Source organism: Lytechinus variegatus, chromosome 4 (genome assembly GCF_018143015.1).
Source record: "Lytechinus variegatus isolate NC3 chromosome 4, Lvar_3.0, whole genome shotgun sequence".
NCBI classification, from domain to species: domain Eukaryota; kingdom Metazoa; phylum Echinodermata; class Echinoidea; order Temnopleuroida; family Toxopneustidae; genus Lytechinus; species Lytechinus variegatus.
The window spans coordinates 47,028,171-47,054,090 of record NC_054743.1 but is presented as its reverse complement, the minus strand read 5'-3'; the positions used below and the strand labels follow the sequence as shown (position 1 = coordinate 47,054,090).

General features: G+C 37.6%; 1 protein-coding gene across 2 annotated transcripts; it reads right to left on the bottom strand.

Moving 5' to 3' along the window:
* On the bottom strand, window positions 1-24,618 carry LOC121414188 (cyclin-dependent kinase 8-like). Of its 2 annotated transcripts, XM_041607261.1 has the most exons (14): window positions 24,509-24,618; window positions 19,304-19,520; window positions 17,103-17,213; window positions 15,779-15,922; window positions 14,642-14,699; window positions 13,911-14,042; window positions 12,836-12,979; window positions 11,551-11,620; window positions 10,496-10,568; window positions 7,568-7,665; window positions 6,897-6,981; window positions 4,344-4,424; window positions 1,769-1,888; window positions 4-1,047 (listed from the first exon to the last, which is right to left on the bottom strand). In XM_041607261.1, exons 2-14 carry the CDS (start codon window positions 19,502-19,504, stop codon window positions 805-807), a joined length of 1,560 nt encoding a protein of 519 aa, XP_041463195.1. In that variant the 5' UTR covers window positions 19,505-19,520; window positions 24,509-24,618; the 3' UTR covers window positions 4-804. The 2 variants fall into 2 exon arrangements, with proteins under 2 accessions (XP_041463196.1, XP_041463195.1); XM_041607262.1 differs by lacking the exon at window positions 4,344-4,424 and having other exon boundaries at window positions 1-1,047.
* Window positions 24,619-25,920: the final 1,302 nt, after the last annotated feature.

Sequence of the window (25,920 nt, the reverse complement as noted above, 5' to 3'; positions counted from 1 at the left end):
CGCACTAAGACAAAAGCGCGCATCATCATTGGACACGTTTCATACACGCACCCGATATGCGCTAAATTAAGCGTAATTTATACAGGAAATCTGCATAAACCATGGACTCAACCGTGGGTTTTTAAACCACCTTTGTGAATTCGGGCCATAATGTCCGGCCTCAAGTTTCCTAACAGTCTAGAATTTTCTAGTTCCTATATGAAATGAAGCTGATATCTTTGTTAATGATGTTGCTGCTATTCTGAAGATGACCTCCATGCATTGCACCATTTTGGAGAGCAACATCACCAACCTAAGAGAAACATCACTGTCTTTGCACTGATTCCTTCAAAGCTAACATTAATAATGCTTTTGTTTGTTGTATCTATGATGGTATAGTTGTTGTCTTGATGATGTTGATGATGCTGCTGCTATTCTGAAGAAGGCATACACGTGTTGTACCATTTTGCAGAGCTACAGCAAGAAAAAATATCAAGTTTTCTATAACTTCAATAATGCCATTGTTGGGTGTGTCCTTGATGATGAGGTTGTTGATTTTGTTGCTGCTGTTCTTAAGGTAACCTCTGTGTGTTGCACCATTTTGCAGAGCATCACCATCAATCAAGTGAGAAAAAAATTCTCCTGAGGACGACAAGAACACACTTGTCGAAACGTCAAGATTGGGTGGTCCTTTTTAGGACCATCAATTGCCCAAGAAAGATGCATGGTGTACCATGAAACCTACTACACTATTCTTCTTCACCATGGAAACCTTCAGAAGTTACAAAAAAATTTAGTGTTCTACAGATGCCTTCAAAGTTAACTTCAATAATGCCGTTGTTGGTTGTGTCCTTGATGATGCGGTTGCTGATGTTGATGGTGTGGTTGATGATGTTGCGGGTGGTGCTGCTGCTGTTGTTGTTGCTGCTGATGTTGGTGGTGCTGGCCGTGCTGCATCTTATTGGAGTGATGCGATCCGGATGAGGAGTACATCATTCCTTGTTGAGGTTTGTTGTTCTGAGACTGCCCTCCTTGTGTCGTGTTACCCCCTTGATAACCAGACATTCTCTGTGAAATCAAGAAAGACAAGAAATTCAGAGCTTCTTTGGGCCATGGCAGGGACGCTACATCAAGCTCAGAAGGGCACTGACAGACAGTTACGAGGAGGCATGATAGCTCAGTCAGTAGAGCGGGGGATTCGTATTCCGGTGACCCGGGTTCGATTCCCACTTGGTGCGCTGGTGCCCTTTGGTAAGGCACTAATCCTCTATACCAGGTCCTTCGGAGAGGACCTTAAGCCATCGGTCCTCTGGTTGCTTGCTTACAAGCATTCATGCTTTCTTAGCAATCAGGTATAAAAATCACCACCACCACCACAGTTATGTAATATAAAATGCTTTAAATTTCAATTTTTCTTAATGGCTCATGGTGACTTATTTTTGTTTTCCCTTTAAAAACGGGTGTGAAATGATTTGCCTATTGGTATACTAAACGTACGGTAAAAAAAACATTGTCAATTTTCTGAGAAAATTATATGTCATTGATATTTTTTACCCCATGTATGAAGATGACGTCACAGATCAAATAATTAAAATTCTTATACATGTAAGTTTTTTATTCTTTGATGGATTTTTCTCAAAACCTTCGGCAATATTTCTTTCTTATTTTTTCTGCTACTTTTACAATAAACTTTTTTTCAGGGTGAACTTTCCCTTTAATTCTTTGTGAAACAACCCCCCCCCCCCCATTCCTGGTGTAAAAGCCCCTAAAACAATCCTTGAGCACCCACCTGTTGTTGCTGGTATTCCTGGGGCATGATCCCTGCCTGAGCTCCCCCATGGCTGGAGGTGTTGGTTGGTGCTACCCTCAGCCGCTTCGCTCCCTGGGCGTGGCTTGAAGATCCCCCCGTCTGCGAGAAGAGAAATGCAAAAAATGGGGGTGTTTCGCAAACAAATATATGCTGTCAGTGGTTTTCACCGATTGATTTTGCTCTAAGCCAATCAGATGCAAGAAATTTGGTAATTTATAACAGCTGTCAATGAGAGTCAATCTTTGTTTCATGAAATGCTCTTTGGATGTAGAGAAATGACAAAGAACAATACATGATAAGATAGAGAGGGAGAGAGAAATAGAAAGAAAAAGCAGAGATAGAGAAATAGCATACAGACACGGAGACAGAGGAGAAACAGATACAGAAGAGAGACATACAGACCCATGACTATACAGAGACAGAGAGACAAAAGAGACAGAGGGATACAATCAGACATAGACATGAAGAAAGACAGCTATAGAAAAGAATTCTTGAAAATTTATTAGAATTTCTTTTTTTTCAATTTACTTTTTAACACACTGATCCCAAAATACTTCCTTATATAAAAGGATATTTCGTTCTTCAAGAAATTAATCTTAATCTGATGTTCCACTAGCTCAATGTGAAATAATGATTATTACATAAAAAGTTTTCACTGAATATATTTTGAATCGGAATACAGAAGTTACAGCCCGAGAAATAATATTAAAATTCTTGTCTGGTGCACACAAAAATTACACATTTTCATATTGTAAATTGTACTGTCTTTTGTTGTCATAATAATAATAATAATAAGAATAATAATAACAAAGACCAATTCTCTCTGTACATGTATGTGCTGTTATCGTAAGCATGCGGACGCAATACCTGTTGCATACCACTTTTTTGTTTATTATTAAACAAAGTCCAGTAATTCATATGGAAATAAAAATAGACTGGTAAAAAAAAATTGTGAAAAAAAAGGTGCAACCACAAAATGAAAAAAAAAGAAGTGAAAAACATGGATGGGTGGGTGTACAAGCAATTTACTTATATGGTACATTTGTGAAAATACAGCATCCAATTATCAACACTCCACTAAATGACATTTTCACTTTTTTTTCCAATGCAATTCACTCAATTGCAAACACAGTGGCCCGTATTCTGAAGTCGGGTTTAACTTAGACCACGGTCTAACTCTGTACGAGAATTATGGGATGCCAACAATTTTAAAATCCTTTTTATGATTTATTTCTTTATATGTTTATCATTTTGTTTCCTTTTGAATTCATTATGAAGGAAAATACTTCAGATATCATTCACAGACAATTATGGATAATTCGAGTGTCAAATGAGTTTATAAATTGGATGTGTGATGTAAGGATTTGTGCCCCAATTGGCGCTCCATAGTTAAACCACAACTTTAAACCAGGGTTTAAGTTAAACCCCAGTTCAGAATACGGGCCAGTGTGTTCAATGATGGCAGTGCAAAAGAATAGCGTGTACCAATTAGCAAAATGGAGCAATGAGCAAAATAAATCAACTTTTGATGTAGTTCAAACAATTTTCCTCAGTGTACATGTACAAGCCATCGATGTAAAATCAAAACGGGATGCATTAGAAAGCCTTACATTAACATACATGTAGGTATTTGCAAATTAAATAATGATAGATTTATAGTTTTCTCTTGAAGCGAATGTAACACCCATATAAAAATTGAAATGGCATTTTGTTAGCATTTTTTTCTACTCCGCTTGAAATGCAAAGCATGCACTGCTTCGTGAAAAAATGGCTTAATTGGATGAACGTTTTTCTTCCCATTTACCCATTTACTGTTTTATATCTTTGCATACTTCATAATTTTAACCAGGTAACATTACATTGGTTTGACTTTTAAAAAAAAAACGAGGTCACACTTGTCACCTGTGTCTGTGATATGTTCCAAAAATGAAGCCCAGAAAAAATTGCGTTCGAAAATGATTATTTAGTGCTTCAAAAATTGAAATACAAAGTGACCGGAAACACCATCTTAATTTCATCCCATACACTTATGTGTACTATTTAGGTGTCTATAAGACGCCTATTTACAAAATCGGGTTTGCCTTGTAGTTTTAGCTTTTCATTCTCAATAATGGTTGTTTTCAGTGTTTATTAGTTCTAATACATGCACTTGTACACATGTTTCATCTTGGTTTGAGAATTGTTTAAATCGGCTGCTCACAAAGTTAAACAATACCTTTAATAGCCCTGTCAGTTATACCACACCATCATGAAAAAATAAAGAGATTCAGCAGCCTCACACATGTACATATACTGCATGAAGTACAAACTATGAGGCAATAAATTTCAATATTTCTCTGGCAAAGCCCCTTTTATTATGGTACATGTTTCTTGATTTTAACAGCACAAAAGGGAAAAAAAAAACAAATGGGCACAAACAGCTCTCCAAGGCCACTAATGAGGGACATTAATGCAAATAAAATGGCACCCAAGGCTATGGCCTTGGCATGAAATAAGAATTATTGAATAATTCCCCCGCTGCCCCCATAATTAAATTAACCAGTGTTCCACCTACACTTCCTTGCTGTGAGGTGGAGCCCGCCATGGAGGTAGCGACACGCTGTCGGTGGGTAGAGTTGCGGCTGGAGGACGATTTCTGCAGATGAGAAGAGGTTTGGGGTATGGAGGAGGAACACCAGGAAAGGAGGGAAAAAGTGCATAAAGTAATAACGGGAATCTTCTGCGAAAAGAACGTGTGCTATTATCAAAACAAGGCAAGGAATATCAAAGGTCATGAAATGAACGGTAATACAGTGTATGAATATCGAGGACAAACAAATAATATGGCAATATTTTTCACACGGATCATGCCATACTACACTACGGTGTGGGCTTAAGGGTGAGAAATGTGAAAACCTACAATTTGTGACGTCAGAGCTGCACAGGTAACTTTTTTCGTAACTTTGCAAGTGTAGTACAGGGTTCTTATCAATTCTCATTCCTAGCACTCTTCATGCACAGAGACAGCCCAGCAGACATGCTATCATGTTCAGAACTTACTGGCCAACTCCCAGTTTTTTAATGTACAAAAGCCTTGTTGCATTCTAGCAACATTCCATTCAAATTATTTAAGGAAAATCAATATTCATATAAATGTAAATCAATGGAACAAAGTATAACTGAATATTCATATATACAAACAAAAGATATTCAAACTATATGCAAATTATCCTAAAAGCTTGAGTGCATCAACTTAACATTATAACCAATCAGGAGAGAGATGGAAGGAGAGGGAGAGTGAGAGAGAGAGGAGTGAAGAAAGCTGTATGGAGGATGGTGGAGTGAATAAATACAAAAGAACCTTGTGTGAGGATGAAAAGGGTGAATATAAATGAGGGGTGTTCTATTACAAAAAGGGGATGATTCATGACTAAGAGTGGAAAGAAATAAAAGTGGAAAGAAATAAAAGTACAAAATCAATCCCTACACAAGTTTAATGAGATGTGCAGTGCTCTGTTAGAGGGTAAACTGATACATGTACGTACATGTTTGCAACTAAAAACGTTGGGTGACGTTGTAGAGGACTACTTCTTTCGGAATCCATATGCTCAACAATTGCTAGAAATAACTGCATGTATACCCATAAGGACAGCAAGTAAATTGTGAATTTGAATCATCGCGAACTTCCCTACATGTACATGTATGTTGTTTGAAGGTTTGCATGGTGGCATGTACAATTGCTGATGTGGTTTACGGTACACCATGTGGAGTGTTATAGAAACAGTGGATACTGTTTCTATAACACTCCGCATGGTGTACCGTAAACCACATCAGCAATTGTACATGTATGTACATCAATTAAATATCTGTACACAAAATATATGGTGCATGTACCGTACCTCTGAAGAAAGGAAGAATTTATATTTGCAATTGTTGTAGGAGCATGTGCATTCTACCTGTAGGTTAATGGCTGAGCCCGAACAAGAAATATACGACCAAGTCCAATTCATGCCACCACAAAAAACGTAAGGCCAAATGGTGTTGAAGTGTGTAAGGCCGGAAAGGGGGGGGGAGGGGGGTCACAACACTGTTTACAAAATGTCACATGACTGTACCTCCAATATATTCTTATGAGCAAGGCTCTCTCAAATTTCATCAAATTCAGATGGAAAATAACTTCACTTTTTTTTAAATTTCATTAAAATTCACAAAGCAGTGAATGCATACACTATTGGTGCTATGCAAATGAGGGAGTCTATGATGTCACACACTATGTACCAGCTACATGTATATATATTTTGCATATTTTACACACATTTAGAAGTTTTCATGGTAAATCTAACATTGACAAGACCCTGATCACTTCTCTGTGTACAGTCAATTAGAATCACACTCCGATGTGATAACCTTCATGTACAAACTAATGCCAAGAGTAACCAAAGTACCAATTTCACTTTCATTTCCATAAAATAATTTTTTTTTCCACACATAGCAATGCTGCATTCATTCCTTTGATTTGTTAGCAAGCATGCATCGTCACCGCTTTGAAAAAAAATGATTTGTTTTTAAATTAAAAAAAAAACATGCAGTGTATAAACATGTATATAAGAACAATACATGTAAATGTGATATGCAGTGCATAAGCAAATATATTGATAAACAAAGTATTCAAGCTTTCATAATTAACATTAAAGAATATCATACTTTAGATTTAAGAAACTCTTTGCATGTAAAATATGAATTGTATACATTGGACATTCTCTAAATTCCAAACTGCAATGAATTCAATGACTGAGACACATTTTTTATGTAGTTGAGGGGTGAAAGAAACAAAAGCTGTAGGCACTGATTTCCAATTTATAACTTTTTTTCAAATTGGTCATGCAAATTCAACACCACTATTTGCACCAGTGATTGAGGAAACAAATGTAAAAATAAAAAAAGGCAAAAAACACAAAGAGCTTGTCGAATTTTACGAGTGCACCACTGGATTATTTACTTAAGACCTACATGTAGACAAAAATCTATCAGGTAAATTTACACGATAATATTTACATGCAAAACCCCATGTGTACTCTCATGAAATAGGTTGTAGTAGAGATTAAAAGCATAAGAGCATTATTTTTACCTTATTGTTGTCTGACTTGTCATCGTTGTCATCGTCAGTGAGAAATTCTCTTTTAGGGTAAGGGATCGGTTTCCCATCAAACACACTTTGAAATGTTCAAGGAAAAGGGGAAAAAATAATTGATAACATTGTTAATTGACATTTCAGTTGGTGTTATTGGTCAAAGTACATGTATACCAATATTTACATGCTTCTAGAAATTCATGGATAAATTTGACTTTCACAAACCATTTTGTCATACACAATGTATCCTCTACCTCTTATTCTGCATGCTCTACCTCTTATTCTTCCTCCTCCTAATCCTATCCTTTCTCCTCTCCTTACCCCCCCCCCCTCACAAACAATCACTGTCATCAACATCATCATCATCATCACCATTACCCTCATCACCCTCATAATGATCATCATCATCCTCATCATCATCTTCAGCATCAGCAGCAGCACCATCAACATCCTCCTCCCCCTCCATCCTCAACATCATCATCATTAGCCATCATCATCATTATCATCATCCTTACCATCGTCATCACTATCATTATCACAATCATCATCTTCCTCCTCATCATCATCATCTTCCTTAACATCATCACCCTTGTCATGATCATCATAATCATCATCATCCTCCTCCTCATCATTCTCATTATAACCATCACTATTATCTAAAAACCTACTCTGCCGTGTGTTGTGGTTGTTCTTTGAAGTACTGGTCTTCCATAGCTTGCTCCGATGTCATCCTTTTGGTGGGGTCCATGGTAAGAAGCTTCGATAACTGAAATTATTCATCATTAGAGGGATTCGAAAACTGAAAAGTATTAATTATTAGAGGGATACATCAACTTTTTTTCAAAAATTATGAATATCGCCACTATCTTCAGAGGCATTATAATATTTTCAAAGTAAATAGTAATAATATCTGGTTTTTATAAAGCGCTTTTTGCCTGAGAATACAAAACACTGCTATTATTACCCCTGCTTTAGCTCAAGCTACCATCACCGGTGCTGTGCATGAAAGGAATTAATCCTGCCGGGTACCCGCTTTCAGCTCACCTGGGTCGAGTGCAGCACAGTGTGGATAAATTTCTCACTCAAGGAAAACACACCATGGCTAGGATTAGAACCAATCACCCCCTGTTTGAAAGGCGAGAGTCTGAACCACTAGACCACGGCGTGCCCATATCATCAAGGATAGCAAAGAAGAAAAATATATGAAAATTGACGCATTTAAAACAAAAAATGTGCTTTTGTTTGACCAAGATGTGTACAATAGTCAGTTTTCCTACTTTTATTCAGAAAGTGACATTCACTCCATGCCCAAAGCATTTTGTGCCAGTGTATTACAATACTCAACTGAAATACATGTAGATTTTCCACGTACTCTATGTAGCAAAATACAAAACTGTCTGGCAAATGGGTACACTTATTATAATTATATTATACATGTACATTGTACTTGCTTATATAGTGCATTTCAAGGAATAAATTCCTACTAGGTACCCTTTCACCTAACCTGGGTTGAGCGCAGCACAATGTGTGTAAATTTCTTGCTGAAGGAAACCATGTCATGGCTTGGAATCAAACCCACGCCCATCAGATTAAAAGAAGAGCATCATAACCACTAGACCACGATGCCAATGCATATAATATGTGTAATGAATATATACTGTATGTGGATGATCGCTGCAGTATACGTGTACATGTATAGCACCCTGAAACCTTACAATAAGAGTACTACTGATGATGACATTCAGTTCTTAGAAGTGGACATTATTATTCAAATCACTCCACCTTGGTGGGATGACTGTGTACATGATACCTTGAATGCACTAAGTGCCTTCAGCAGCCTGAGCTAAAGCCGGACAAAATACTTGTCCATAGTACACCATGGCAAATGGGTAATCAGCACCTCATAAATGCCATATTATATTAACAGCACTTCATAAATGCTATACAACTATAGTACTATTAAACTTGAGTAGGTTTCACTGTTTAATCAAATCGGGGCATTTTGGTCTAGTGGTTGCGACTCTCATCTTTCAATCTGAGGGACGTGGGTGCAATTCCAAGCCATGGCATGTTTTCCTACAGCAAGAAACTGATTCACATTTTGCTGCACTCAACCCAGGTGAGGTGAATGGGTGGTTCCATGGCACTTGCTCTGGCAACAATTGCTCCGATTGAAAATCTGCACAAAACATAGATCTTAATCTCCAAAACTAAATAAATTGAATTGAATTGAATTTTATAACCAAATATCACTGTCAGGTACAATTACAATAGTATATCACATATAAACAAAACATTTGGTAATTGGAGCTAACATAATAGGCCCCAGCCATCGTGTAATTTCCTTCAGCAAGAAACTGATCCACAATGTGCTGCACTCAACCCAGGTGAGGTAAATGGGTACCGGTAGGAAGTAATTCCTTAAGAAGCTGTGTGCGCTATGAACGCCTAGCTTAGCCGGGTAATGTAGGAGCGAGCGCCTTGAGCACCTAACAAGGGGGATATGTGCGCAATATAAATATCCTATATTATTATTATTATAATAGCAAGATGCTAATCGAGGTTAGCCCCCAAAAATGTCATTATCATAGTTTAAACAATAAATTTAACTAAATCTCAATATTGTACAAAAAATATTCTGAATAAAAAAAAATCTATCACAATCCTAACTTCAACCCTATGCCCTCTGAGATAATTAAGACCGGAGCAAAGGTTGCAGGAGCTTAAGTCATGTCATCAAATGGGTACCTGGTAAGAATGTATTCCTTGCATAACAGCTGCTCTGCTACACCCAAGGTAATTATGCTGCATTAATGAGCTTAGAGACATCAGGGGGATGTTGCAGAAAGAGTTACGTTTAAACGTTTCTCAAAATGTTTTACGCGATATATTCCCAATTTGCATATTTTGGTTAATTACCGAATTAGTATGATTTATAATTTATTACGTTTAATCATGAATTGTTTTAATTTGACCACAATTTGTGTAGAGATTGCATGACTTTAGTTTGATTTTATTTTTACCATATATTAACCCAGATCATTCAATTTCATTTTAAACCTGTGCAATATCAATATACAAACAACCAATTTCAAAATAAAGCATTCTTGTATAATATTCAAGTTTAATAACTTTTGAGTAATATCATACTTCCTAGATTGCATTGTTATTCCCAGTGAATACACTTTTATTTATCATTAATAATCGTTTCAAACAGTACTACTTTCAATTATTCATGCATGTAACTATTTCATTTACTATTTATTTCTCGAACCAAATGTTTAATTGAATTAGTTATTTTATCTTGTACATACATTGTAACCATTGCAATTCAGTCTTTGGACTGCGAGAATGGATAATTTTAATAAAATCCTTCAATAATAACGCAAGTCAAAATATCAAGCGCAAGTCCCGAATACGGGTGCCTCATTGGCTGAAAATAAAAGTTGCGCAAGATTTTTACAGTTGCGTTTGAACGCAACTCTTCTGCCACGGGCTCCTGTCAAAGCACTATAAAAGTGTTAAGTGTTAAAGCACTATAAAAGCAAGTACAACCTATTGATGAAATTCCACGTAGAATCAGTACGACCACTCACCAACTGGAATGCTTTGCTGTCCTTGGGCACCTTGTGTTTGTCCATGTATTTAGGCAAACAGCAGCTGGCATAACTGTAATAGAGAAAGGGAAGAGAGAGAGAGAGAGGGAGAGATTAAAAAATATATGAAAGATGTGGGAGTGGAGCAAGTGAGGGAGAGAAGGGAGAAGAGAGGGAGAGAAGGGAGAAGAGAGGCAGAGAGTGAAAGGACAGGGGAGAATAGCTGTGAGCCCCATTGTATATTTTTTCCCTGATCCAGCTATTACATTCAGCCAGATGGTTGTACACCCTAAATAATTGTGATTTTTTTTTTTAGTTTATATAGGTTGGGGGGAAAAGATCCAATGCGCAAGTATAGCTTACATCAGAAAAAAACTTCCAATACTACAACAATGTGTGTATGAATATTATTTTCCTTTCAAAGAAATAAGACGAAAAAATGATTCCTTTCATTCCCCTAAATTCCCCTAAATGATGGACAAACTACTCACTTTGATCTTCTGAAATCTTAAATAAAACATATTCTGACCCTAAATGATGGACAAACTACTCACTTTGATCCTCTAAAAACTTAAATAAATCATATTCTGACCCTAAATGATGGACAAACTACTCACTTTGATCTTCTGAAATCTTAAATAAATCATATTCTGACCCTAAATGATGGACAAACTACTCACTCTGATCTTCTGAAATCTTAAACAAATCATATTCTGACCCTAAATGATGGACAAACTACTCATTTTGATCTTCTGAAATCTTAAATAAATCATATTCTGACCCAAAATGATGGACAAACTACTAACTTTGATCTTCTGAAATCTTATATTTCATATTCTGACCCAAAATGATTGACAAACTACTCACTTTGATCTTCTGAAATCTTAAATAAATCATATTCTGACCCCTAAATGATGGACAAAGTACTCACTTTGATCTTCTGAAATCTTATATTTCATATTCTGACCCCTAAATGATGGACAAACTACTCCTTTTGATCTTCTGAAATCTTATATAATAATATTCTGACCCTAAATGATGAACTAACTACTCACTTTGATCTCCTGAAATCTTTCATCAAATTACCATGTTCAGGCATTTTCTTGATATCCTCCCAATCTTTCTCTGTTGAAACAAAAAAAATACACTTTTTTAAAAGAAATTCACATGTATTAAATGTGTATTATCAAGAACATTTGAATACAATTGTTCCTCAATCATTGTTCTTCTCATCTAGGCATTTATCACAAAGAACAGGCAATCTCTACATGTACAATGACCTCAGTCTGTAATCATTGATATTTCAGCCAATAATCCAAAAATCCACACTGTTCATCTCCGCGTCCAAATGCAAAGTTAGGAAGAGTTTGATGTCAATAGTCAAAAGCCCTTCATTAATCATACAAACAAAATATCTTCAGAACTATGATGCCCTGTGTGAACTAGATCCATAAACTTTCAAAGTTATGATGGCAATTCAACAAAACTCATGCAAGATGTTCACTGATGCTTGATTATTCTTCTGTCCAAGTTTCATGAACTAGATCCATATACATTTGTACTTTCAGAGTTGTGATATTTAAAAAAACTTGACCTTGGTTAAGATTTAGTTTTGATTCTTCCAACATAATCTAAGTTCATTGACTTTAAATGATGTTGACCTTGGTCATGTGACCTGAAACTCAGGGAGGGTGTTGATTAATAGTTCATTACCCTTATGTCCAAGCTTCATGAACTAGGCCAATAAACTTGCTAAGTTATGATGACATTTTAAGAACTTAATATTTGGTTAAGATTTGATGTTGACGACGCCGCAGCCATTGCTGACGTCAGAAAAGCGGCCCCTATACACGTAGTCTCGCTCTGCTATTCAGGCAAGACAAAACAAAAATGATCGTAGCATTGTATGTTAGCATGGTGCATTCTCTGGTGTTCGAGTAGCTATGGATAGCTGATTAAGACATAAATCATCAGCTCATTTGACACTCAAATCATTCTTAGCAGTCTGGGTAGTATGTATATACAAGAAACATGTACGCATGTTTTCACCACAATTAGGAAAATATGTGTTCTAACTTCAACTGCATTTTAGAATATGGGCCAATGCCTCCATCAACTAACAATTGACGGTAGAGGAATGGTAAATGAAATAAATTACCATAAATTAAAATAGTAAGTTAATAAAAAAAGGTATGAAAAATAATAGAAGAAATAACAAAGAAGTAAATAAATAAACAAATAAATGAATAAACAAATAAATAAATGAATAAATAAATGAATAAGTGAATAAACATACATGTATAATTTCATCAATGAATAAGAAAGGTACAGTAACTTTACCTTGTGGGAAGCCCATGACATTGAATATTCTGTCTAGTTGATCGTGATGATAAGGGTTGCTGGTTTTAATATCTTCTTGACGGCAGTGGAAGATGGGTTCAGAAGTAAGTAACTCTGCAAATATACAGCCTATAGCCCATATATCTATAAAGGAGATCAAAGAAAACAAGATTACGCTTTTTATGCAACGTCATCATAAAAATCTTTATCAAAATGCAGAATACATGTATCATATTTTATACACCTAAAATACAGAATAGTGTATCATCATCTGCATCAACATTACACAAACATTAGTGCCCTGTAACGTATCAGATTCAATCAATTGTTAAGTTATGCATTAGAGTCATCCTTTCGATCAACAAAATACAAGTTTGCAAATATTATTTGTAAACTTGTATTTCGTTATTATATCTTTACTTTCACATAGAAAGCATCTGCACATTAAAAACAGAGGTTCATGCAAGACTATAATAAAAACAACACAATGAATTACCACGTGATACTAAATGTTCTGCTTCTTATAGCTCATTTAACAATGTAGTTAATAACCATATCTCAAATTGGGTCTGACTGTACATTATTCTCTGTTGCTCAATTCCTATGCATTGAAATGTAGGGTGTGTTAATGTAGGGGGGTGGGGGGCTAGATGTTATGACCGATTAGTTTTATTTCTTATTGTTTTGGTATGTTATTTTTATATATTGCATAATTTATATTTGTGTAATTTTCTTTAATGCTATATGAGGACCCCTCGGTAGACCAGCAGCACCATGATTGATGCTGCTGAGTAGGGCCATCCTCCCATTTTGTATTTACCAATCCATATGTATAATTTTATATGTATTGTTATCTGTTTTTAACGGAAATAAATTCAATTCAATTCAACAGATTTACATAGGACTGTTACCTATTACTTTTGTGCAATGCCTGGTCCCTAGTAGAAGCTAGGCGTTCTGTACCAGACGGTCACCACAAGATCAAGGTTAGCAATTACGTAGGTAGACATTAATAGAGAAGTCCATTCAAGACAATAGGGGAAACAACACAGAAACGGGTACATGGGACTGTTACCTATTGCTTTTGTGTAGTGCCTGGCCCCTAGTAGAAGCTCTGGTGCTCTGTACCAGAAGGTCACCACCACGGGGTCAAGGTCGGCTAGGGGTTTGAGAGGCGAGTTGAATAACCTTGCAAAACCCATGTCAGCTGGAAAGAGAAGATGGTCATAAAGTGATTATTGTACAGTGAAACCTAAAAGGACCACCCATGAGGTCAAGAAAAGCTGTCTTTATGAGCAGTGTAGTCTATGGAAAAGTTCCAACGGGTCAAGGTAAGCTACATGTAGAGGTTGGAGAGGCGAGTTAAATTCACGTAACTGTGCAAATCCGATGTCTGCTGAAAAGAGATGGTTGTCAACTTGTCATACAGATTGTCATATTCCATTTCAATAACAGAATCATCACACAAATTGGGATGTAATATCGATTCACAAGTTGCACAAACTTAGACATGGTGTAAAGTGGAAGTGCTTTTCCTAGTCAGACCATGCAAACCATGTGTTTGAAGTTACATGTAAATTTCACTGCAACCAATTATACATGTATTTCTGTAGTGACCAGTCCGAACAGATTTGATTGTGGCAGATTCAATAATGCAATCATCAATGTAGGAATCAAACCTACATGTAATTCATTTTCTTGCTAATCACAAGCTAATTTAGTGGCCCGTACTCCAAAAACTATGGAAAGCAGAAAATGTCAAAATTCTGTTAGCATTGTACATTTCTATAACTACGTCATTCTTACCTATTTTTACTCTTCCCCTCTCGGGACCTTCACCCATTACAAGAATATTAGCTGGTTTCTGTCAATAATGAGAAATTATTCATTAAATTTTACAAAGAATTTAAACATAACAGAGTCAGGGATGAAAATGGGGGAGGAGGTTGCTCATATTTCAAAGAACAATTTTACAAAATTGTTTAAAATTTGTTAAGAATGCCTGCTTGTCCATATGTTTGGGGCATGTCATCAAAGTACAAAAAATATGAAGATTAAAAAATATACACTTCTTAAAAAGGAGAACTATAGATTTTTAAACCTAAACTTAAAGTTTATTATCATCATCAAATTGTTACGAAACGCCCAAAGTTGTGCAATCTTACAAGATCCTGACATACATGTAACACTCAGTTAGAATTAAGGTAATAGATTCGGTAAAGAATCATTATCATCATCATTATGATTACGAAAACACTCCCCAGTTGTGCAAACTTGCAAGATCCCGATCCAACACCCAGTTTAAATGAAGATAATAAATTCTGTCAAGAATCATTATCTTTATCATCATCATCATTATGAAACAATCCCCAGTTGTACAAAACTTACAAGATCGCGATGTAACACCCAGTGAGAATGAACATGATGGATTCCATCAAGAATCATTATCGTCATTATCATCATCATCATTATTATGAAACACTCCCCAGTTTGTGTAAACTTACAAGATCCATTGTAACACCCAGTTAAATTGAAGATGATTGATTCTGTCAAGAATCATTATCGTCATTATCATTATGACACACTTCCCAGTTGTGTAAACTTACAAGATCCCGATGGAACACCCAGTAAGAATGAAGATAATGGATTCTGTAAAGAATCCTTATCGTTGTGGCCCAGTGGATAAGCCTTCTGACTTTGAAACAGAGGGTCGTGGGTTCGAATCCCAGCCATGGCGGAATTTCCTTCAGCAAGAAATTTATCCACGTTGTGCTGCACTCGACCCAGGTGAGGTGAATGGGTACCCGGCAGGATTAAGTCCTTGAATAATAATAACAACGCGCCTCGGAATAGAATATTTATAGATAGATGGCACTATATAAATGCCTATTGTTATTATTATTATCATCATCATGACACACTCCCAAGATTGTGTAAACTTACAAGATCCCGATGTAACACCCAGTTAGAATGAAGATAATGGATTCCGTCTAGGATCTGATAGAGGAGAGACTTGACCATGATGGGCGGCACTGATGTAGGACCCTTCTTGCTTGCTTTGTTTGCCCGATGGTACTTGATGATATGCTACACCAACAACAGAGGGGAAAATAGAAAAGAACAAAGGCTGGTTCAGGGGGGCATTTCATGAAAGGACTTGTCGGACGTTTTATCCAACAAGTCCCATTTTATCCGACAGTTACCATAGAAACAGTACCTCTCAGCCAATCAACATCAGAGAAAGATGTCAGATCTGACAACTTGTCGGATGAAAATGTTGATGAAACACTCCCCAGATGGGTCCATGAGATTTGCTCCTGCGACAACTATCGAAAATCAACATAGTGCAGTAAACCAAACATAAACCCAAAGTTCAAACGTTACCTAAATCCATTCCTCTCTGAATACTTACCACCTTCTGGGTCGCGAAACAAAAAGGTTAGCGATTGATCGTACGCTTTATTTTCACCATTGATAGTACATTGTAGTCAATGCAATCAATCGTAGAAAAATGTTCTATGATCATGGCTAAGCTGCGTGTTATGGGCCGCAAGTGTATTATCGTACTACTGAGCTTTTGCCAGGAATGGGCAGGAGCACTACACCTGTCCAGCTGAACACCCTACTCTTTGACGAACAGTGTGATGGTGTTAACATGCATACAGGTACATTGTGACTCAACTACACAGGACCAACACTTGCGTCTTTTCCAACAGACGGAGTGTTACCACTGCAAAATACAATGCATTTTTTTTGGAATAGGTCTATTTAAAAAAGGCCCTTTACTTTAAGAGTTGGAACATGAAAGCGAGCAATATCAAAATGTAAATCTGCATAAAATAAAAAAAAATCCTTAATAATTTTCATTGACGTTTCACTATCGAATGTCATTGCTTTTATTACAACAAACAAAGTGACAGGATGGACTTGCCCTTTAAGTTAGTCAGACAAGGGTTCCTGTGCACAAACCTTAGTTAGTAATCAATCATAAGAGTTGATAATTGCAATTTATTATATTGACCATTATCTGTTATCATTCATGAATCTGAGTTTAATTTTTTTTAATCGAGATATGATATATAAAAAAATTCATTGATTTCTTGACAATTTGGTGTGTTCTCATTGTTTACAAAGGCCATTTTGCAAATTTCCTGTAGAAAAAATTCTGACACTGATTGGATCATCGTAACTCTTTATAAGACGGGGCTCAGATCAACCTTACAAGCGATTGCTAAGTGCTGTGTAATCAGGTGTGGTGATCACTTACCCATAGGTCATGTTCTGAGAAGTCACAGAGCAGGTACACCTTTCTATCGCTGTGAGAGAGGAAGACCCTTCGTAGACAGATCACATTCGGATGACGTAATTCCCTGAGTAACTAGGAAAGAAAGATAAAGAGGGAAGAATCTAGTTCCTGGACTGGTCTAAGATGTCGAGTTAGGATTAGGGTTGCAATAGGGTTTTATGTTAAAGCCTGTGTATAGCTTTGGTAAAGGGTCAATAATGTGATTGATAATCGAATATCATCTAATATGACAGTCTTACTGAAGCGTAGAGACCGTTAGATATTTTTCCAACTGCACTTCTCTGAAAAAATTTCAAATATTCAAATCTTGGATATATAGCGCCCTCTCTCGGCGATGCCTGTTTTAAATTTAAAAAATGGGCATTCAAGAGCTTATCTTATAAATTTAGTGATTAGATATCCAAAAGTTACAGACAAAGAACATATCTTGAAAGTTTCAGCCCATTCTATGATTTGGAATAGGATTTAATTGAAAGACAAAAACACACAGATATTTTAATTTGATCGGGTGACCCGATCAAGTTAAATTTCCATGTAAAATCGCAAAATTTATCCTGTAAAACACATTTTCATTTCATCTCCTCCACATCATAACTGTTATAGGGCATATCCATTCATATTAGCTAGCAATGAATTGGAATAGTGATAGGTGCATTTTGGTGGATTTACCAAAACTATACACAAGCTTTAAGTTTAGGATAGGGTATAGTGTCATTAATCCAATGTTAATGTTGGTCACGCCATTCGTGAGTGGAATTCATAGCAAAGCAATTGTCGATGGAGCAACTGCCACCTCAAGGGGCCTGTTTCATAAAGAGTTACAACTGCTGTAACTTCGCCATTATGGCAACTACCACGACAACAGGGCTCAACAGCCAATCAAAATCAAGGTTACCATGGTAGTTGTCATAATGCCAAAGTTACAACAGTTGTAACTCTTTTTGAAACGGGCCCCTGGATACATTACATGTATGGCAAGAGGGGAAATCAAGGTTTACAATTTCATAGCCTCATCATGCAAAAAAGAGGGTGGGGGTCAAATATAACATGGATCCACATCAAATAAACTATACTTTTGATCGGTCATCAAAATCGGAAATTATTCTTGGTACCTTCAATCTAGCCCAAAGTTAAACATCCATGGCTTTCCCATTGAGCATGCTAGAATTGTATCAAAAGCAACTTGAATAGTATATATTATATTGTCGGCTTCCCGCAAGAAGGGACTTTGCGCGCAAGTGTGCAAGACGTACATTTTCAAGAAAACCCAAATTATGTTTTGACCTTGTTTTGTGATTTTAGCAGACAGTCTATTATTTTCTGCCCTAATTCTCAAACTTTCTGACAAAGCAAGATTTTTTCATCACTGATATTATGTGATTTAATTTAAAACACGCTAAACGCTTTCTTATCTTATGGATGAATACCATACGCCCTTTTCCAGGGGCAAAAATATGCAATCCACTGATCAAGATCCCAGAGAAAAGAGACTAACGTGAATGCGCAATCCAGTTCCCAGAGAAAGGATGCATCTACTGTATGTGCATAAAGCATGTTGGAATGTTTTTGCTCATTACGTCATAATGATGTCACATTGAGGTTTGAGAATGGTACCAGAAAGAAAGTTCACGACATGCTTTTTTAAAGAAAATATGGATAAGTCCCTTCTTGCGGGAAGCCAATGGTATATTCTATTGCACATACATGTATGCCCTCCCTAGTGGCCAATGCAGAAAGAGTTCAAATGAAACGCAACTCTAAAAATCACGAACAACATGATTTTCAACAAATCAAGATCTCCTATTTGGGACTTGCGCTTGATGCAAGTACATGTACATGTAGGACTGCCACATGTGCATGTATCATTTGTATACTAATGCCCTTGTTGTGCATTATTTGTATACTAGTGCCTATGTTGATGCGCATTATTTGTATATTATTAACATCCTTGTTGATGTGCATTATTTGTATACATTTAATAATGCCCACGTTTACGTGCATTATTTGAATGGTAATGCCCTCCTTGATATGTATTATTTGTATAACATCCTCGTTGATATGCATTATTTGTATACATGCCCTTGACTGATGTGCATTATAATTCCCTATTGCCCTGATATGCATTATCTATACTAACTCCCGAACTGATGCACTATACTCACAGCTACTTCCCTACATGCAGACATGGATATTCCTGTGCCTTCTATCTGCTTCAGGGCATATTCCTTCTTGGGTTCTTTCTTGGTGGTGGCCTTGTAGACATGCCCGTAAGTTCCCCTGCCAACTTTGCACCCCTCGAAGTCGAAGAGGTCTTCCACGGACTCCCGCACCTGAGAGGTCTGCTGCTTGAATTCGTAGTCCATTCCTATCTAATACAGCCTGAATGAGAATACCAGATACATGTACATACAGGAGTGTTTAACACAACTTGAGCTTCCATGCAGGAATTTAACTCTCTCACAGAATGAAGGCAATTTAACATCCACCCTTTTCTCCTCTAAATTTATGCAAGTTGCGTACATGAATATCAGACTGACCTGGGGCCCCGTTTCATGAAGGACTTTCAACTGTTGTAACTTTGCCATACTGGCAACTACCATGGTAACAGGGTTTAGCAGCCAATCACAATCGAGGTTTCCATGGCAGTTGCCATGATAATGGCAAAGTTAAAACATTTGCAAGTCCTTTAGGAAACAGGCCCCAGGTGCTGATTTTTCTTCTTACATGTAATTCGATAAAACTCATTCATCACAAACAGGGCCCTTTAACATGAAGATTTATAGGGATTCATCGCTAATTTGAAAGAATTGTGATTGGCTCCTGCTCAGTTTACTGTACAAAATGTGATACAATGACCATGATTGGTCATTTCCTCTTAGGGATTAAACGCTAACCTCTGTGCTACGAAACACAGATGTATCATGTTTTCAAGCTGGAATAAATCATTATAAGTGCAATTTTTTGTTTTATTTCACTTTATAAATTAAAAAAGGCAATATGTACCCCCCCCCACTGAAATTGAAAATATGGAGAAGGTTCAAAATAATATATCTAGCCCTAAAATATTTCATATGATGGGAGACTTCGAGGCACTTTGAGGCACAAACTGGACCCTCAAAAAGAGGAAAAGTTCTGTAATGTTCGTTCTACTTCTATCAAAATTGAAAACAAAATGGCCCATCAGTACCGAGAACGAACGCGACATGGAGGTCTAACTTACTTTTCCCTTTTTTTGAGGGTCCAATTTGTGCCTCGATGTCAGGATTCTGTGTCACAACAGACCTTCATCCATATAATCGAGACAAGTGCATAATTTATTTTTTCCCAATTTATTTGGAGTGGTATTGCGACCCAACCAATTCTACCCCATTTTGAAGAATACCCATGTCTGCCTAGTATTAGAGAGACGAGTCCTGGGGAGCGTTTCATGAAAGGACTTGTCAGACGTTTTATCCGACAAGTACCATTTTATCCGACAGTTACCATAGTAACAGTGCCCCACAGCCAATCAGAGTCAAGGAAAGTTGTCAGATCTGACAACTTGTCGGACAAAAATGTTGATGAAACGCTCCCCTGGGCTCCGGCCCGCAAAGCACCCTAGGTTTAGTGTAGCACATGCACTGATGCAGTGGACACCCTACTACTAGCAGTGCCAGTAGAGGCACTGGTCCAAAAGTTAGGATTGTCCCAGAAATCAAGGATATCCTCATAAACCAGGACAAATCATGTCTTCATAAACTGAGATTGTGCTTGTTAATATGGGGACAGTTTTTTTCTCACTTACCCCTGCGGGACATAGACAGCAATTACAGGGATTGAGAGTGCTGTGACCTCAATCCCCCCCCCCCCCCAATTTTACTGTCTATTGTTCACAACTTGTCTTCTTCCAATAATCTTGTGATGAAACCTGATATGTTTACATTGACTAGCGCACTCAAATGATGTCGGCACTTGACAGGTGAATGAACTTTCAGAGATTTCTTTTATCATGAGTGGAGAAATCTTTGAAAACCGAGGCAGTCCCTACAAACTAGGACGATCCCAATTTTCTGACCAGCGCCTCTGACAGGGCCTAGGCTTGAGAAAATTCTCCTTAATCTTTTTTTACTACACATGTGCCAAGAGAAGAGGGAAACTTGGCAGTAGAGGTGCACGGCCAATATCGGAGACTGTCTTTCATGAGAGAAGGTGGTTTCAGACCGCCTCGAAGTTCGTCAGTTCCAGGAATTCTCTGATCGGGAAATTTACCCCGATTAGAAAATACCAGGTATTTTGGTAATGTGAAAGCAAACTACGCGTAATTTCTCCGAAAGAAAATACCCGCTAAATAGTAGGTACTTGGCGAAATTACGAGAACTTTCGCTGGGATTTTTCCAAGGTCCCAGGTATTTTGGCGATGTGAAAGCAAATTACGGGAACTTTTGGCCCAGCGTCTTGTTGGGTGCGTTGCCGTGGGTGGCTGTTGGGCTAGTGATTTTGAATCTCGCGCCTTGCCTGCTTATCAGACAATACTGCGCATGCTCGTAACTTCAGGAACTTGTCCCGAAGGGTATGTTTCAGGGCGGTTTGAATGCAGGAATAATTAATGGGTATTTTTCAGCCTAAAAAAGTTCTCGTAATTTAACGGGGATTCTTGTGATCGAGGCGGTTTGAAACCACCTACAGATTATCTCTAATATCACAGAATTTTGTGAAGAATTTGGGTATCCAATTTCAGAGACAGTCTCCAATTTGGGAGAACAATTTCCTTTGTTTACATTTGCTGTAAAAGGATTAGCTTGCGCTTGGCCGCAAATAAAAATGTGATAAGCATATTCCTCATGAAAAATAACCCCTTTTCACCATCTACTTTAAAAATTCACCATCTACTTTTGTTTTTATAAGGATTTTTGGTGTCATTCACACATTAAAGTTCAAACAAATGGGCTTCAGGGCTGGCTCAGCGAGTCAAAATTTTGGGTGGAAAAAATTATACCTTTGTTGGCGTTATTTCTTTTGCAAAGCAAGTCTCCAATATGGGAGATTTTCTCCCAGCTTGGGTGTAGACAGCTGGCAGCCGTCTGTTTCGAGGAGTTTTTGATTTTTTTTTTATTTCTCCTCGTACACAGACGGCCGACGGCTCACTATCGTGCAGCCATCATTAGGGGACTCACAATGCAAAATCCCCCTACAAAGGTCGGGGCTCTTTTTGTATTTAATGAATCAAACTTTTGAAATTAAACGTGACCGAAATGCTAATGAATATTCCCTCTTGGCATTAATCGCCCCAAAATGGGGAAAAATCAAGTTAAAAGGAACAAAAACAGTGACTTACCTCGTCTATAGCGCAACTTTACTTGCCTGTTTATCCGAATTTACTAGTACATAAACATGTCATATGGCCATTGACTTCCCCTGTACAGATCGTGCTAGATCTTCAGTCTCTATATTTGGTTTGTGAAGTCAACAGAGTTCAGCTGAACAACCACAGACCAAAGCTTTTGGTCTACTTGGGTGACCTTAGTTACATACGCTTACCATATACCCACTCATTCAATGAACAAGGTTATAATATAACCTTGTTCTCAGTTATATCTCCATGTGTGACAAAATAAAGGTGGCAATGTTTGGCTTATTTTCTCTTTTTCTTTGGGGCAAATGCTTGATTTTTTTATACTGACAGTTTCCATTAGACCTGTTAATTCATACCACTCGGCTCTTATTTAAATTTGATACTTTATATCATTTTTTCTTAATTAAAAATAGAGATCAAAAAATGAAAATTTTCTTGCCATATTACTTTCCACCAATAGAGGGCGTACATAAAAATATGCCCAAAATTCAAGTTTTTGAGCGCTCTGGTGAATACAAAAATTATTCCCACATTACTAATGATAAATAAATTAAAACTATATTGAAATTAGTAATTTTGGTCACAAAAGTGATATTTTAATGATTTTTTAAAGTGGGTGCTCTATACAGCATTGGCATACCATAGTCCTACCTGTAGATTCTCCACAGGCCAGATGGTAGTAGTGAACAAGTGCATATACCCAGTTGTTGTGTGTCCAGACAATTTTGAAATCAATTTTGGAAAGTCATTTGGAAGAATCAGACACAATCAAAGTTTGAGCAAGTATGGCAGTGAGTCCAAACTTCGCGCGTGTCCAAACTTCGCGGACGGTCATTATCTCCAAAACTAGCCAATATCCTTAAAATCTGACATCATCAATGTGAAAAATGACCTAAAATTACCCTTCGCTGAAAGTTTCTTTAGGATTAGTCCAGTATTCATGAAAATATTGGAAAAAGATCAGCAAATTTGTCACCGTAAGCGCTCGTTTTGAAGAAAGCAACAAGCATCACGATATCACCATTTTACAAGCAGAAATCATAAAAAATGTGAGTTGAATGTGGTACTAACCGATTCCATAGCATTTTGCCATCAATCTGATATAAATATTTCACTTTTTGAGCTTGAGTCTTTGTTTAAATCTCCACAAAAGCTTTGGTGCGCGAAGTTAGGTCACACTTTTTCTGAAAGGTTTTCCAGCACAGCCCGCATTCGCCGATCGGAATAGAATTTTGAGATCGCGATACCGGCGAAACCCCGTGACCTACTTTACATTTTCGTCCATGATTTTATAGTTTACGATCTTGCCGTCAATGTGGTTACTATTTCTTGAATTGGTTTTGTATAAATTATGAATAATTTGTGGACAAAATTAAGCCTGATGAATATTTTTGAAAAGTGCGCGAAGTTTGGACACCCCATCATACAAAATGTTAGGAAATTATTGCATTGAGAACAAAATAGAAGATGACTACAAATACAGTGGCAGTCAGCAATCTTTGAGCATAGTTTACACTCAAATTTACACTCGGGTCCAGAACAATAGAGTGACCAAGCCTTGCACTAAGCCAGAAGTTCAGAACAATAGATTCACTGGACCATTTCCTTTGTTCTTGCTCGAGCTCGAGACGAGTGTATCGAGTGTGAACTAATATCAAAGATTGCTGACTGGGTCTCTATTGAATACTTATTCTAATCTTAGTGTAATCCAAAGACAAAAAAGGCTTCAAAAATATAGTGTCCGGACACCCGACCCCCCATCCTACGTTTTTGATAGCAAATAGCAAAACCAATTCTTTGATATGGCTATTGCGTTTATCAGGACATGCAACTCTATTACACACATATCGAATGGGGATATCCCGATTTCGTGATAATCGAATTTAAATTGTACACTACGTAAATCGCCGCACGAGGAAATCGACACGAAGTCGGATCAGACAGGTATACGATACCATTCACCAAATCAAGAATGACAAGACAAATTGGGCGTAAAGTAACAGATTTTTTCGTTATTTAGAAAATAATTACTCACCAAATGTGGCTACTGGGAGTCAACAACAAAAAAAAAGTCAGCCTGAACCTGTCAAGACGGTTTCTGTCTTGTTGGACGTGACTCCACTGCCGGCTAGATGAGAGCAATTATCAAAGGTAAGCAATGAATTCCAATGCCCGGAGTTAGAAATGAATATTCATTATGAATGACGTATTCTGTAGCGCGCGTAATTTGATAGCGTTGTACGCGTTACGTAGAGAGACGTGATTATGTGGTGCCAAAGAGAACTCGTTTTGGAAGAACGGTGTAGAGAACTTATATTGGGTACTATATTGAGTCTTCTCGATCTCGGTAGGCCCGGGGGGGGGGGGGCACTCAAATGATTTTTTGATGGGGTGTGCCTCACAAAACTCTGAAATGGGGGTCTAAGGAACTGACTAAAAGGGTAAAATACGTACGGGGTCTTTTAATTTTTTTTCTCTATTTTTAATTAGGAAAACATGATTTAAAGAATCAAATTGAAATAAGAGCCAAGTAGTATTAATAATAGGTTTAATGAATAATGTCAGTGTAAGAAAATTACTAAGCATTTTCCCCAAATAAAAAGAGAAAAATAAGCCAAACATTGCCACCCTTATTTTGCCACACATGGAGATATAACCGAGAACAAGGTTATATTATAACCTTGTTCATTGAATGAGTGGGTATACCCTTGAGCTGAGGGTCAAGTTTGAGAGATAGACCTAAATAGCAGCTAGACTTAGCTGGCTAGCTAGACCTACTTAGTAGGCTACTGAGCCAGAACTAGTCTTAGCCTTAGGTATCAGAGCCTGAGCTGAGACTTGGTACCACTAGGCTTCAAGTTGATCAGGTGCATTGGCTATAGGAAGGGAGGGGGGGGGGTGGGGGCTGTTAATTACCACAAATATTTTTAAACCCGGATGGCTTGGGGGTGTAGGGGGCTCCACCCCTAGGTTTTTATATAGGCTAATCCCATATAAAAGTGATGCATTCGACCCTAGTTAAGGGCTCACGGTGCCCCCTCCCCCAGGGTTCAATGACCCATAACAAGCTGTGGATCGACCCATAGGCCCTATTATATAACCCCACAACACAGTAAACCTAAAGCTTCGTTGGGCTTATCCCCATCGACCCAATGGAGCCTCAAGGCTCCCTTTTGCTGTAAAATCCCGGCTATCTAGCATGTGGGGAGGGGGAGGGCTCCCTCTAACTCCACCGCCAGGATTTCATATAGGCATACCCCACAAAAAAGTAAATGCAGTAAAACCTTTTTTTTGGGGGGGGGGAGGGGGATCAGGGCTTTACCACTGGACTCACTAGTCAATGCCAATGGGTATTTAAAAAAAGGATTTTACCCCCGGCAATGGCCTCTCTTTCAAAGAGTGTAGAAGCCCTCTGGCGAATCCTTGACTCCAACTGGTGCAAGTTTT

Bases quoted from the DNA above. Each gene is read 5' to 3' on its own strand.
- LOC121414188 (XM_041607261.1), bottom strand. From the start codon at position 19,504: ATGGACTACGAATTCAAGCAGCAGACCTCTCAGGTGCGGGAGTCCGTG. The intron at 15,923-17,102 runs GTAAGTGATCAC...TTGTTGGTGTAG, and splicing joins TCTCAGAACATGACCTATGG to CATATCATCAAGTACCATCG. The intron at 12,980-13,910 runs GTAACAGTCCCA...TCTCCTTTATAG, and splicing joins GCACTACACAAAAGCAATAG to ATATATGGGCTATAGGCTGT.